This window comes from Etheostoma spectabile, chromosome 2 (assembly GCF_008692095.1).
Source record: "Etheostoma spectabile isolate EspeVRDwgs_2016 chromosome 2, UIUC_Espe_1.0, whole genome shotgun sequence".
Lineage (NCBI taxonomy): Eukaryota > Metazoa > Chordata > Actinopteri > Perciformes > Percidae > Etheostoma > Etheostoma spectabile.
The window spans coordinates 8,835,191-8,851,985 of record NC_045734.1 but is presented as its reverse complement, the minus strand read 5'-3'; the positions used below and the strand labels follow the sequence as shown (position 1 = coordinate 8,851,985).

At 39.6% G+C, this 16,795-nt stretch overlaps 1 protein-coding gene across 6 annotated transcripts in view; it reads left to right on the top strand.

Moving 5' to 3' along the window:
* The window catches only part of dclk2a (doublecortin-like kinase 2a), a 41,827-nt gene that overhangs the window by 4,282 nt on the left and 20,750 nt on the right, over positions 1–16,795 (top strand). For all 6 annotated transcript variants that reach the window (XM_032539155.1, XM_032539128.1, XM_032539119.1 and 3 more), the window contains exon 2: positions 2,419–2,756. In XM_032539155.1, the coding sequence (XP_032395046.1) occupies positions 2,419–2,756 (338 nt within the window). The remainder of the gene's footprint in view (positions 1–2,418; positions 2,757–16,795) is intronic.

The following is a 16,795-nucleotide window of genomic DNA, read 5'->3' as shown; positions in this document are numbered from 1 at the left end:
CATGCCTGGTAAAGTGTTCTGTATAAGCTTTATGTTATATTTGTTTAGTTTCCAAGTCTTTACTAACATTACCCTGATGAAACCATTGAAGTTATTTTTTCAGACTTTGATGAGCTCCCTCTAGAGCCACAGAAGACGTTATACAACTGTTTTTATAGGCTGTGTAGTACTCCTCGTGAGTCATGACTAGTAAATTGATCTTTATGTGTAAAATCGAGATTAGGCCTAACCCTGTGCTGAATGCAATCACTAATTGCCATTATGTTGCTGTTGTCTTTGCTTTTATATCAGTATTGTTGAAATAGAGCCTACAGGGCTAGCTGGCAATTGAATTATTTGGGCTCAGTTAAAACCAACTTCTATAATGAATAATAACATTATGAATAATAATATTATTATTATTGATTTCAATATCTGTGTTTAAAAAAAATGGTGTATGGCTCCAGGCTAAAACTGAGCTGCCTCATGAATATATGCTTGATGGACAGATGTTCCTCTGTGTTTTGGTAGTAATAGGCCTATACATTATGCTCTGTGTTCATTGGACATGATTAAAATGGCTTTCTTGGATAGAAGAACAAACATGACATGGACAAATTTGACATTTTTGGTATAAACTGTAATATGTGCGCCTAATGGAATGTCTGTCTAGGGAAACAAATAGTGTGCGGGCCATACTGGGCCAGTGCCATTGACTAGAGTGCTGAATATCAAGTCAGTAAAATAGAAGACTATGCATGCTGAGATTATCATTGTATCATGTGGCCACTTCATTGTTTTGGTGATGATATATTGCTTTAATATTAACGCTGTTTTATGATTCCCACTGCCATCGCTTGGGTTTTGGATTGGTGACAGATGTGAGACCACTGCAGTAAAAACTGCTGGACTGGTTAGACAGCTCTATTACGGCTGACCTCATCTGTTGTCCACATGAGGACGGCAGCCAGTGGCGGCTGGTTGGGGCTCCCCTCACACCGCCATGGGATGTTGCACCTGAGATCCCTTGACCTCAGGGAATAGACTTGTCACCAGTTACCATCTGAGGACTTTTTAGTATTCTGTCACTGTCCCACAGATGAGTGACAGCCCCAGTTATATTTTGTTTTAGTTCTGAGCCATAACTCAGTCCCCCCAGCTGTGGCCTAGCCTTTTAATTAGCCTTTGGTTAATTGCAAGCTTAATAAAGCCAGGTGTCGTGGGACGCATGTCTCATGGCCTTCTTTCACTGCAGCTCCATTTGTTTGTTTTTACACACATCAGATAACTAAAACTTCCCAGATTGGATTTGATACTGTCAGTAAAAATACGTGTTTACCAAAAGATACAGAACACAAAACAACAAGCTTTTTCAAGTTGTAGTACATTTACATTTCTAAAGGTATGTACGGGTATAGGATTATATGCATCTTATAAACTAGCATGTGTTTTGGCTCCCCTTCCTGCCTCCATACCATGCAGTTCTACTAATGACCCTGAGATGCAGACATACAGGTATGACACATTTTAAGAAGCAACACATTTTCAGTTTCTCAATTTGTGAGTGCTATTTTGTTCTTTGATAGCTTTGACGAGACACTGTATGATTTTTTTTTTTTCCTCTAGCCCTCTACATATCTTCACTGAAAAACAAAGAATATTTGCTAGACCAGAATTTACAGTATATTTAATATTAATTTTTTTTAAAGTTGATTCTGAGAGATGGCCATGTGTTTATGGACATTTAAATACTTGTAGCATGATGAACTTGAAGTATCTGTTTCTTTCCCTCTTACTCAGAGTGGAACAGAACAGCATTGAGTTTTTCTGACAATGCTCAGACTTCAAAACATTCACCAGACATTCTTGCTGTGGTTTTCATGTATCGGCCAAGCCCCTGTACTTGTCACATGACTTTGTTCTCCAGGGGAAACATTTGCGTGTTAACTGTAGGAAAGGAATGCTGGCAGATAAAACAAAGTGCATTGCTTTGGAGGAAGGCCAATGCAGCAGTTCAACAGCTGAAAGGGAGAGAGGACAGTGCTACACTGGCCTGGCCTCTCAATGTGCCTTTTTGTTTCAACTGAGGAACGTTAACTATTTGTTGTTCCACGGGTTCTTCTAATGCCATGTGGACGCAGTATTTTATGATACATACCAGACGTGTCAGGTGAATTCTTTTTTTTGTTTAACACATTTTATTGATTTTTTAGTTTAAATCTTGGTTGTACAAAAGTGCAGTATAAGCTGTATAGCATAATAATATAGTAATAATCAAACCACACAACCACCTTACTTCCCACCCCACTCTCAGCGTGTCAGGTGAATTCTGATGTATTGCATGTTTATCCTGTGTGTGGTTTTCACAATATTTGATTTAATATTTTTTTAATATGTTTTGGCAAGTGATAAATTCAACCAACTTGTTTCTTTCCTCAGGTGAGAGTTATGTGTGTGCCTCAAATGAGCCCTTCCGACGGGTGGACTACAACAAGAATGTCAACCCCAACTGGTCGGTGGGCTGCAAGACCGGCACATCACGTTCCCTCTCCTCTCTCATCACGCTGAAGAACGAGCTGCAGCGTGAGTCCAAGGACTTCATCAAACCCAAACTAGTCACAGTCATCCGCAACGGTGTCAAACCCCGCAAGGCAGTACGGATACTGCTCAATAAGAAGACAGCACACTCCTTCGACCAGGTGCTCACTGACATCACAGATGCAATCAAGTTGGACTCTGGTGCTGTGAGGAGATTGTACACTTTGGAGGGCAAGCAGGTGAGTCTGTTATGATTCATGTGTGTTGTAGTTTAAAGGATGACAATTGCAGCCCTGGTAATCACCCAGCAGACTCAAGCAAAACCAGCCAGTGAAATATCCATTAATACCCTCACTAAAATTACATAACATGACAGTTGGAGGGAGTTAGCTGTATTGTTTTCAGTAAAATGGGATTGTGTAATGTTTATACGATAACCAGATGGAACAGCTAGGCTGAGCTTTTTAGGCAAAGGTTTTATCTCCAAAAAACGCTGTGATTTATAGGCTTCAGCTGTGTCAGCAGTCTAGGTAATTACAGTCCATTTAATCGTTCATACATAATTACACGCCACGATTATTTCAACAAGACACTAATGAATACACTTAAGAGTTCAGGCCTTTTGCCATATCCATCAATATAGCTTCCTCCTTACCTCAGCTCCCCACTCCCCCCATTATTAAGCCATTTGAGACTGTTTTTGCTTTAATCCAATCCATCTGGGTTATATAGTAATATTTCTATCTGAAATTACCATTTGAGTGTCCCTGATGTTTTGAGATGAGGTGGGCTTGAACACATGGTGCCCCTAATCAAACTAAATGTATATTTTGTTCTCTCATGTGGGAGAAGTCTTCTTTTTTTTTTTTTGTAAGGTTTTGTAAATGTCTGGCAGGACATTGAATACAGACATGAAGGACTTTGTCTAGATTAGTAAATAATAAAATGGATTAAGTTTGCATCTTTTATTCAAAAGAAAAGAAAAAAGACGATTCAAGCTTAAATCAAAATAAAAGATAGCTCCCATATGTCAGGCAGCTGGCTTCAAATCAAAAAACTTCTGAATTGTTTTACTGTAGATGCAGCTGACTGTTACACACTTCACATCACTAAAACATTTCTTGAAACTGTTCATGCAAGTTCATTACTTTATTGCTATGTCAACATAGTTAATTGGAATTTGTTTTAGTGCCAATCAGGTTAAAAAAGCTGTTAATTACTCAAATAAGAACTAACTGAACTGCATGGCCTATTTCTTGCTAAAAACGTTTTCAGAAACACATTCCGGTGAACTTTTTTAAAATAGGAGATTGTATCCTGAACAAGCCACCATTATGGTCTGGCTTTGAAATTCCGGAGAAACTAGACCCATGTGATGCATTCATCCAATCAGCTGCCAGTTTTCGTTTTTTGGGCGACAATACAGATTAGCGTTGCTGGCTGTTATGGAGACTTATTACGTCTTGTGTACGAGCAGAACGTACAGTCAAGTCAGCGTTGCTTTGGTGTGTTCCGAGGCACTTTTTTGACCAACTCAGTCTGACTGCCTTTTCTGCCGAAGGTCGGCCGTCGGGTTGGTGTGTCAAAGCATAAAAAAATACTGCAACCTTGCAGTCAACTGTATCCAGGTCACCGTCTGTTGGCAACGGCCACTGAACAGAAAAGGGGGAAGAATTTTGGCGGGGGGGGGAGACTACTTTCCAGACCCCGTTATACAGCTTGTCAATACAATGTATCACACATTATTGTTGCATGCCAGTTTGCAACAAAGTGGGAACATACAGAGCACATGAATGACTAAAATTCCCATCCCTACTACATTAGCTGTCATAGAAATTAATGAAGCTTAACACACCTTTACCTAGTTCAGGAGGAAATTAGCCAAGTCGGCGTCCTTTTGGGCTCTAAGCTGTCTTCATCCTTTATATGCATTTCAAATATTTACCTGTGTTTTACATTGTTTCTGGTCATGCAACTGTTTAGGAAGATGCCAAGTTTTTTTAGGCTGGGCAGAATGAATCCATCTCTGTTAATCCAGTTTCTTTGGATGCTGTTACCATCACTGTAGCCCTTTGTTTTTGCGTGTTTGCGTTTCATATCTGGCAACCCGGGTGTCAAATTGGTCAGACGTTATCAACACACAGGTCAAAACAAAAACCCAGTTAGAAGATAGTATTGCAACTTAACCTGTTTGCCTAAAGGTCCCATGACATAGTGCTATTTGGATGCTTTTATGCGTATAGGCTGAGCAATAGTTAAGGCTGACATAAGGCTGTAACCACAAGGTGTCAGAAAGAACTATCTCCTGTCATCAAATATTTAAACATCGTAAATCTGACAACCAAACCAGCTGATGTTTGGTTCTTGTATAGAAATATTACTAGAACAGACAGTCCAGACAAATGACTCATGACAACAGTGATGCTTTTCACCTCTGACAGGGCCAGCCCAGCAACCTTTCTGTCAAGCCAGCACTGTACAGGAGCACAGTTTCTGATGACTTGTTAAGGTTATTTAATAGTATGCATGACTGCTGATAACGTTTAAAGTAAACTTATCTGTTTTCTTCTATCCTGTGTTTTTCTATCAAGGACTTAGGTTTCATCTATGTTTATAGTAATCAGGGTAGGGTGGGGAGACGTGGCTTAACACACCTAAAATGGTGAATAATGCCTGATATGTCTAAAAACTTAATACTTAATAATACTTAATACTTAATAAACTTAATATACTGAAATAAATTATGGCCAAAAAAAACGCACCGCCCACAGCTAGAGACATTAATGCTTCTTTTAAGAAACCTGTTAGATTCAAATATGGTATACAGTATATAATAATATATAATTCAGTCCCATATCTTTCACATAAACCCTTGATGTGTCTGTATTTTCATCTCTCAGTTAATTCTAGAAAAACTAGATCTAGTAACTAGATCAGCTATGCAGACCAGCTGTTCATTCCAGGCATTTTACATTCTGGATTGCCTAAGGGAGTGTTGCGCTGAACTTTATGGGGTACATTTAAGTACAGTAAGTTTAGCACTAGTGATCCGTTTATGATGTCCATCCTGTCTTACTAGCTATTGAGTAAAAACCATGTTGAGAGTTGACAATTTAACTAATCGTTGGAAGTGAGAAGAGGCTGGCTTGTTATCAGACAGCCCCATTTTTTAACTTCCTTTTGAGTTTTTTTTCATGGCCTGGCAGCTAGTGTATGCCAGACGGTGGCAGTTTGTTAAATGTTGTAAATTCTTTAGGAATTTAACATCTTTGGAGTGGTGAAACCAAAATGCATGTTCTTGGTTTTCAGCTGTCATTTAATCAGGTTTGCTGAGTAAAACCCAAAACAGGCCTACTTCTAAGCAATATAATGTTGAAAATATTCAGAATATACTATTATTTCATTGCATTCTGTCATATAGTGTGCACTTGAAAGTTACTCACTCTTATATTCTACGTCAGGTTGGAGCAAGGACCTAGCCAGAAATTGGAAATAAAGTGAGTGTGTGTTCTTGCCATAATGGCTGATTCACTACTTTGAAAAAGGACTGTTTGCTTTAGACTCTTCTTCACTCTCTTGGCCTCTACAGGACTGTCTCAGAATTGAATTAAGGGTTTAATTTAGAGATTAAAGCATTAAGCCTGTAATGTGACCCTGAGGCCAGAGCTAGACACCTGACAATAGCCTGTCCATGATAATAAGTCAATTCAGTTTGAAGTCAGTAGGTGCTTTTGTTAACATGGGTTTAAGCTTATAAATTCCCAGTGCAAAAATAAATCTGACAACACAATCTTTATTTCTAAATACTGCCTACTTAGATAATTGAGCTGAAAAGCATTAGCTTTAATCTTTTTACTTTCCCCTGTCCTCTGCCCCCCGCTGCTTGACGAGGAGGTAACACTCTCCCAGACCAAACATGTCTCAATAATAGCTTTACTCGTTTCATTCCCTCTGTCATGGAGCCTCCCTACCTTGATAAGCCTCTTTTCACATCCTTAGAGGTGTCACAATTTCTGTCAGTCCGATGAGAATGATTTATTTAGCGTGACAATTAAGAGGATTTTCCACCAAGTTACATTGTATTCATTGGACAGCAACAAAGTGTACCTTGACCTATAAATGTGTATTATGTACTGTGTATTATTAGAGCCTGACTGATATTGGATTTCTGATACCGATTTTAGAGGTGAAAAATTCAGTTCTGTTCAGGCTGGCTGATATAGTGATTTTTGAGCTAGAATGAAAACAGACCTTTTTGTGGATTGTGAACATTTTAAAAATGGATTATTTAAAAAGTAAGGGAATAGGAAATATATATAGATGTAATGGCATATGTCTTTATAAATCATGAAATCCTGCTTAAAATTATATGTAGTGTGTTCTAAAATGCTTTACAGTTACTCCTAAAAAAGTAAGACTCTTCACTCAGTCACTCATACACCCACAAAAACACAAACGCACACACATGCTCCAAATGCCTTCCAGCAGCAGCCTGCCATCTGCTCCTTCAAAATCAAATCACAGGTCCCTGCCACCCGGTCCAGCAGCCCCCTCCCACTGATGCACACACACACACACACACACACACACTGAGAGGCCCCCCACTGAGGCCCTGGCCACCACCAGATAATTAGACCTATAAACTGGAAGGGAGGGTTAAAGTGCAGCTGTCAGGTGTGTGTGCTTGTGCATTCAGGGATGTACATATGTGAGTGAGCGTGCTTGCACAATACATCTCTGTCCACTCTCCTTCTTTGATTCAAAGATGCTCTTCAGACTGAATGCTAATTGTAGATCTTAGTTACCATGGGCAGCAGAATCAGCTGCTGCTTTTGAGACAAACCCCTGTTTTACATCTCAAAGCTGACTTGGCAGGCGGAAAATAAGATTTCCCTACTTTGTATTGTCTAATCTAGTGTTTCTCAAATGGGGGTACTAGTACCCTAAGGGGTACTTTGGAGTACTGGAGTACGTGAGATATTTTTTATGCATAATTCCTAAAATATTAATACTTTAATAACAAATAAATTTAATGATGGATTCTAAACATGTGAAATGTAGGCTAGCATTGTAGTGTTTTTCAGTTACAAGGTTGTTGTTGTTTAGCCTTACCAGGTACAGCATTGCACCTCTTTTTATATCCACCCAAAATGATTTTTATTGTAAAAAGAAGAACAGGGTCAATTGTCCCCTTCTTATTACCCCGACTATATATCCCACTGAGCTTACACCCTTCATTTACATGACCCATGCAAGTTTAGGAAAGGTCTTTTTGGACACTGAGAATTTAAGTCAGGGACAGAAATGATGCAGCGTTGACTACTACATAATGCCAGGATCAAACTACACAATTTTTTTGTCTTTCAAGACAGTTGCTATCAGATTAGACAGACATATTGCCATAAATTATTGCAGTGCCTTGGCTGGAATAGTGGCAACCGACCAGCCCCCAGATTGTCGTTTGCTGTCACCAAGATCACGTGCAAGTTCATAGGTCGACGCTTTGGAGGAGCGTCAGCCTCTCAAAAATTCTTGAAAATCTTTTGTCGAGGTTTGTCGATCTGTAATGAAAACAGATTTAGCAACTGCATAGCATATTTCTTGCATAAAATGTTTTCAGAAACACATTTCGGTGAACTATTTTCATAAAGTAAGAGATTGTCTTTCATTACACCAGGATCAGAGGGGCTGAATTTGTGACATATCAAATCTAAAGTCTTCTCCATAAAGGTAATGTCCATTAACAGATAATGGAGGACAAACCATTGACTATTTGGTGACATTTATTGTTACACCAGTGTATTTGCGAAGAAGTGGATACAATCCAGGGTTGTATGTAGCCTTCAGCTCCCTGTGACCTAGACACATAATAACGGCCAGTCAGCGTGTGGTACTGCTATTAAAACATTAGTGATCAATGTGGTACATAGCAAAAAGCGGAAATCTCATTTTTAGATGAATAAATACGGTGTTAGCGAATAATCGATTTACATTTGATCTGACATACAACAAAGGTTGAGGTCAAAATATTATATACAGTCTTGAATGCAAAAATTACACAAATCATTAAATGCATTTGAATGAAATTATATTATTCCTCAATAAATGCTATTTCTAATAGTTCCCCAATCTTGAACGCCTTGCATTAGTTTAACTTTAACTTGATTCTATTATATTCGTTGTAAATTAAAGCATATGAATGACTGCAATTAAGAAATATACACATTAAAGTGTATAATTTAAGAGCCAAGTGTTCTAAGCAACTATCCTACATGTAGCAATCTGTACAAGCGTTTAGTAGCGATCAGGTCTAACAGTCTGCATAAACATAGAGTTTTACCTAGTAGTAGATTTTCATTGGCCTTGGAAAAGTAGCAAGAGAGTGCTACATGTTCATCAGTTTGAGTATTTTTTTCAGTAAAACCATGAAGTGATATACTTTAGGTTTATACTCTTAACATTTACATAAGTTGAACATGGATTTTCTCTCTCCAAAAACATCTGCCTAAAAATCCTGAAATATGTTTTCCTTTCACAATCCTTTGCACACAGTGATGTTATCAGGATGACAGCCAGTCTGCCCATTAATCAGGGGCTGGAAACAGACCTGGACCGTTTAGACCGTGGAGCTGTTAGGGCCAAACTGCTCGTCTCTCTGAAATCTATACAGGCCTTTTCAGTACACACAGCAAGCTGAGGAATGAGAAAGGAAATGGAAGTGGAACTCAGCACTGATAATTGGATAGTCCGCTCAGATATAATGACTTTGTTTGTTTACTTCTTTGCGGTAGTCAAGTGGGTGTACTTTATTCTCCATAATACATTGAAGACAGTTACAGTTAATCTTGAAAGAAATTTGTGTTGTTTGAACTACATAAAACAAAGTGATGGGTTTAATTAGGTTTTTGATCTCCTTTTCTTTCTTTACCTCTCAGTCTCGTTGATGTTTTTGATGCATATAGCATGCATAACAGAACTCGCAGGTAACTCGCAGGCCTCATACATGACCCCTTGTGTTAAACATTGAAGTACTAAATACAGTAGAAGTACTCATAGCAGTGATTAGATAAAAATACTTACTATTAGGGCGGCAGGATATATCGGTTCAGCATCGACATCGCCACGTGCACATTGATTGTGTGCACAACCCACCTTCTGGCAGGTGCAGGACAAATGAAAAATACTAATGTTAAAAAAAAAAGTGATGTCCACAACACTGCTTTAAATTCCCACATTTTATACAAAGGCAACGTTTCGACCCTGCTGCGTCTTCTTCAGGCAAAAATGTCTGGCAGTAGTCACATTGCAGGACGTGCAAGGTAAATGCTACAAGTTTTTTGCTGCTTGTTACATAAGGAAAACTTCTCATTTTCCGTGACTAATGTTTCCGACTGACCGTTTCTTTTTAAGACAGCAATGTGTGTATGTTACTGGGTTTGTAATGGGAAGTGAGGCTCTCTCCTATGTGTATGTAGAGAAGTACCGTAAGAGGCAGGTGTTACAGATACAGTAAAACTACAGTAGTCATCGTTTAGTGTTGCACCAATACTAGTACTGTTCTTCACCGCAGAGTTGCCAGACTAAAAGCTGTCAGCCAGGCTAAAGCTAATTGAGATAGCCTATAGAAACAGGGGGTCTGACTCAACTATGGTTTGGAGCTGGAATACGCCGAAGTTGGAAATGTAACACTAATCTACAAGACAAGTCTGTGTCTGATATTCAATTCAATTTTATTTATAGTATCAATTCATAACAAGAGTTATCTCAAGACACTATACAGATAGACCACACTCCAGATATAATGATGATATATGATATAATGTTATTGATGCAGATTTAAGGGTTCCTGGAACGCACTTCCCTACAAAATCACTCCAGTAATTCTAGAATGATGTATTGTTTATATAGAGCAAATAAAGCTACTCAAGTCAACTTGTAAAAATTCCAGTATTTTTTCATGTCACAATAAATGTTGCAGGAAAAAAGAATATTGCATGTAATTTTTTTCCAATATCATGCAGCCCTACTCACTATAGTGATTTCAGCGCCAGAGGAAGGCCAAATCTTGGATTACCAACATATCAGAAAGATAATAGCCTGCTTGTTCATGGTGCATAGTTTGCTGGGTTTTGGGGGCATACACAGGAGGGAGGTGGCTGTTGGTTAGCGTGACACTGATGCACTGTGGCATGATTTCACATGACACGCTTCTAATGATGATGATGGCCTCCTGACCCCAATACTCTAAATCAGCCCGGTCTTACAGTGTTGACAGTGGATGTGTTAACAGGGATGTGCTGCTTTGCTGTCTTGTGCCAAAAGTTAATGAGTTTACATTCATTAAGGTGTCTAAATTTTGCCCCCCCCGTTTATTGTATTGATTGGGATGATGTCTTTTTATTTGTATGACGGTGAAACATGCTAGCAGTTACAGACAGATTAATAAAACTGTCTCCCTCTTTTACTAGCTAGGGTCACATAAGGATGCCGTCTGATTGTCAGGCATGGGCTGTTTTCAGGGCCAAATCTGGATTAAACACCATCATTCAGGTCAACAGCCATGAAATTTGCATGGCAACCTATTGTTCTGTGCTGTCATTAGCATACAGCACCATCTGACACCAGTACAACGACACCGTCCCACCAGGAATATTCTCGCCTAGTGATATGCTTTTGATTTCTGGACTCATTGATGAATCAAGCTTCTATATTCTGAACTCATAATAATAGTAGTAGTAGTAGTAGTAGTAGTAGTAGTCTAAATTAAAGTGTTTAAACCTTTGAGATAGACTAAATCAGTCTAAGTCAAAAAGATAAATCATTGGCGTAACGTTTTTGCTGTCTGGGCTTTGGAGATAAAATCTTACAACGATCTTTCTTGTGTCTTGTCCTAGCAGATGGCACACACACACACACACACACACACACACACACACACACACACACACACACACACACACACACACACACACACACCATTCAAGGGAAAATGGTCTGACCTAGGTTTCACAAGTGCTGGCATGATACCCAGCATTGACGAACAGGAAAACAAAAAGCCGGCAGACGACAGAGAGTGGGGGTGTCAGCGGGGACATGGGACATGGGGCATGGGGCTGTCCGCCGAGCAAAACGTGTGGCGGCCACAGACGGGGACGGATTCCATTGTGTTCTGTGTGATCTCAACTACTTTGTTTTGTTTTGTTTGTCCCAGCCTGGCCTTCATCCATTCTTTGCAGTAGGCCTTTCACTCTCCCAACAGGAGAGTTGACATCATGATATTCAAACCCCAGCCCACACACTATTGTTTGTCTACTTGAGTTTAATCATTCAAGCAAGCCCACATTGCCTCAGCAAGTTTTGGCAGATTGATGTGCTGAATGTTTTTGTACAGGGCAGATCAGGAGCTGTGTGTCTAAGTGATCCTGACAACTGTAGCAAGTCTCTGATACTGATGGTGGAGTTTCATTTGCACAGTCTCTGTCCCTTCGGTTGTCTTGGAGTGTAAGTCCTGAGTTAGGACCGTTGATGTTTATGTTGGACAGTTTTTATTCTTTTGTATTATTATTTATTTATTCGAATTGTGCAAACATGAAATACTAGTGGGTCTTTGGAGACTCCTGCAAGTAACTACAATATTATATTTTGAACGTTTACTTATTGCCTAGCAGCCACACAAGTGCAGTCATATTTTGGTTTGTAATTGGAGAATTATGTTAATTGCCAACGAAACCCAATATGTTATGCATCTCTTGTGGTTCCTCTGCAAATATGCAATCTCACTTTCTAAATGAGCAGGGTATCTACTGAGGCTCATTTGGGCTAAACGTTGTGCGTGCATGTTTTGCTTTGTACATCCACTCCCTTTCTTCATTCTTACTTGCACAGCTCCATTTGAGTATGCTCAGCACTTGAGTACATTCAGACAGCCTGAGGTTATGTACAGTAAACTCTATTTCTGTGTGTGAATATGACTTGGAGGAGAGAGAGAGACAGACAACTGTGAAATGTGTGAGCCAGTGGCTGATGTGAGGCAACTGCACATTGGTTTACAAATGTAGGGAAACTGCCAATTTGAAGTTGTGCTTCTTTTGTTCTGAACTGCTTTTGCCCTCAGTATCTCCAGATGAAGTTTCCTTCATGAATTAATAAACTCAGGGAAACCTGCTTGTTTAGAATATTTCTTCTTCAGTGCCTTCACTGAACAGTATTTAGTTGGTTCTCTTACATGTGTGGTTGCTGTTGAATGTTTTAGAGATTAAAAGCAACTTGAATTTGAAGTATTGTACTACCTAATGTTTAATGCAGCTAATGTAGTGAATCCAGAGCAGCAAGTTAATGATGGGCTTACGTTTCTCATTGCTCATTTTTGTGCCTCCGCCTTGTCTTGGCCGTTACCCTTCCCTGAGATTTACCGCTCTAATCCAAAGGAATTAAACAGTTTCGGGAAGCGGTCCTTGTCTGTTAGTAAGAGTTCAAACAGAGTTTATAATCTGGTTGGCTTTAGCTTAAGCATCGCCCTGGCATCAGGCATTTAGCTATCTCCATGTTCTCAAGTAAGTAACTGTTCAAGTGAGAGGTAAAGCTTGTAATTAAGAATGCAAGTTTACCTTGAAATGTTCTTTTCCTTTGTTGTGACAGCAGAAGTGCTGTGTAGACTGACCTTCCCAAAAGCAAGAGGCAGAGATTTCCATCTTTTGGTCTTTTTTCCTGTCTTTCTTTCAGGACTCCACCTACCTTATTTGCCTCTTGCTCATTTGGCTCAGGGTGAGGAGCAGCAATGAGGGGTTGGACGTAAATAGGGTTGATGGTACCGAATGATTACTGTGATCACTGTCCTGTCAGCCATCCCAATGTGAGCCTTTACTTTCTTGTGTGTGTCTTATTCATCTATTTACGGGCTCTCCACTGCCCTAAAATTGTGACATTTGTTTTTTGGAACAAAGCCATTGCTTAAGAGCAAGATCGTTTCCAATTTCCATCCCCTAAAAATCAAGTGTAGAGTATTGATACTGTTAATGTTGTGAAAATATTTGGATAATATGTTTTGTTTTGTTTTGTTTTTATGCCTTTAAAGATGTTTTTAGTTATTCATGGACTTGCAACCTTGATAGTTTACAGGATAGAGTTGGGCATCGTGAACCAATTCCTACTTGGAATCATTTTAAAAATTACAATTCCAGTTGAATTGTTTCTTTAATGGAATCGTTTGGAGGATTTGGTTTCAAATTCTTATGTTCAATACACAGATTTCTTTTGATAGTTTCATAGGCACACACACTTGAAACCCTTGGTCTGTATTTCCTCTGTTGCCAAGCTTAGCAGGGCAAAAGTACAGCAGGCAAGACTGAGGACAGACTGATGACTGATGACTGTGAGAGTAGGGGAAGGTCAGACATACGAGAGGAGGGGGGTTGTCGCATCTCGGAGGGCAAACTTCAGCTTAGCCTCAAGACACGTCACCCAGCCAATCCAGAATCCTGCAAACAGTTCACTTCACTGATTGGCCAAGACTAGGTCTAGCAGGACAGCACTAACGAGGGAGTGCCATTGGCTGTTTATCCTGGCAGTGGTTGACAAGAGCAAGGAGAAACATGGACAATGCAGTCTGACATGCATACACTTCAGACTTTCTTTACACTTCCCTTGTACTTTGGCTTTTATAAAACTGTATCCAACATACACATTTCTATGAGGTGCAGGCTACACAAATGTAAAATGCAAGAGATGCCATAGAACAGCAGGAGACTGGGTTGGTGGAGAGAGAAATCAATCTACACAGTCAGCACAGCAGCGAGTAGCAGGAGGGGTCCAATCATAATCAACAGTGGTGACACTATGAGTGAGGGAGAACACCTTATCATCGTCATGAATGTGATTGGTGAATGTGACTGGTGATTAGCTGATGCCAATCAATTACATGCACCTTATTGTACCTGTAACCACACCTAACATTAATGTTATGGTGCACTGGCCCACTCTCTACATCACTGCAGCTAACTGAGAAGTTAAATCTCTGGAAATCAGCAAAAACAGGATATTCAGTTAATGGTCAGTTGTGCTTTAAGCAATACTTTGTTTTTTCCTATACTGATGTTTTATTTTGCCTTAACACATGTTATTCCATGTAAATAGCAGTACTATATATAAAGTGTTACTTGATATATTCTTGATTCACCGATAATACTTTCATTCTTGTCCCACATACATTACCTTATAAGTTCAGAAAATAATAAGCGAAAGACAAAAACACATTTGTTTGTCACAGAATTTATTCTGTATTCATTCTAGACAGAAAACTGTAAATAGTGCATGATGTACTGCAGGGTAAAACATTTTGAACACATCACAGTTTAACAGATTTTATCATTTAACAAATTTCTCAACCTTGTGACCTCCTTTTAATTCTTGCCTTTTTAAACCTGAAAATGGCACCATTTGTCTCCATTTCCCTGTATTCCCCTGGGCATCACAGGCTAGCTGGAACGTACTTTATTACAGGCCACAGCAGTGCTAGTCTTGCAGAGAGAGGTGTGTGCGTAGAGGTGAAAGTAAATGAGAATACAGCCAGGGGCCTTCTCGACAAGCAATATCATTTTGCAGCCCGGAGTTCCTTTTCTTCTCAATAAGCCTGTTGCCTAAGGTGGTGCTGTCACCAGCACCTCCTGGGGCAACAGCAAGATAACTGGGCCTGTAAGAGCCTGGATTCATGGATTCTGATGGAGCGTTGGATAAGAAGATTGTTACCATACTCATATGTGGCCCTTAAATATAAAGCTGCAACCAGGCAATTGTTTGCTTAGCACAAACATTGGAAACATTAGGTGGAAACTAGCTAGCCTGGATTTGTCTAACTGTCACAATATCTGCCTACCTGCACCCCCGAAGTTCACTAATTATCACGTTATATCTCGATTTGTTTAATCCCCTAAAAATGGGAGCGTAAAAACGACAATTCAACATGTTATAGGGGGTTATTTTTTGTCCCTAAGCTGTTGCCGGGTAGCCAGGGAAGATTCTAGGATGTTACAGTGCCTGGCTAAGAAACAGCCTCACATATAACCCCATGTAAATTGGATAATTGTCATTTTTACACTTAATGTTTTGTCTAGATTAAGCTAACAATAGTGAATCTTCAGAAAAGCAGGTAGGCATATCTTCTAACAGTTGGACAGAGCCAGGCTAGCTGTATTAACCTTGTTTCCAGTCTTTGTGCTAAGCTAATATAAACTCAGCTAACTGGCTGCTGGTTGTAGTGCTTTATTTAACAGACAAATATACGAATAGTATACGTATTTACATCTAAATCTTTGCCAGAAAGCAAATAACCGTATTTTTCAAAAGGTTGAACTATGCCCTTGAGCTGTCGTCTGACTGCAGGTGTCACCACGGTCGGTGGTTTCCCTGCCAGGGGACAGTACTTACTTCAGCAGTCCTCAATGTGGCTGTCCCACATTGTCCTCAAACAAATTACCAGCATGCTCCATGCCAACTCAGCTCGCTGAGTGGATGGAAAAACCAGGAAAGTGTTAACATTGATAATGTCTGCATACCAGAGGGAGCAGTGTGTGGATTAAGGTCAGAGATCATTGAGAAATATGATCTAATATCAGCTTGTAATAGTCTCTCACTATCCTACCATACCATTACACCAGAGTCCATTTTTTAGACATACATCGGACTATCCCTGTGGGCTGTTGCTATGGTGATTCTAACACCTGTGCCATGACTGTTTGGTGTGGTGATCAGATGCCAAGCTCCAGATTAAGAGCTCCTTGAAAGAATGGCATTCACTCCAGCTATGTCAAACCTTTGATAATCTGCCACAGCTCAATATGGACACATATTACATAGACAATTCTCTTCTACTTTCACTGATTCTCTTTATTTGTTGCCATGTAGCGAGACATTGTAGATTACACAAAAGGGGCGTATGAGGGCCATGAAATACCGATATTGATTATTTATGAGCATGTCATGGATACTGCATCCTGTTTAATTTTTAATCAATGTTGTGTGAATGTAGGACATGCAGAAGTGTCATGTGAAGTGTCTTATTTATTGTTAATAAATGTGTAACTCAGGCCTACTGTAATGATGTCTCACTCCTACTCTGCTTCTGTCTCTCTTTTTCTCAGCCTCCAAGTCTTCTTTAAACTGTGGAGATTGTTTGTGCTCTGTAGTCATTTAGTTTTTCTGGACCACCAGTTCTTCTGATTCCCATCTCTCTCTCTCTGTCTCACACAGACGCACTCTCTCTCTCTCTCTCTCTCTCTCTCTC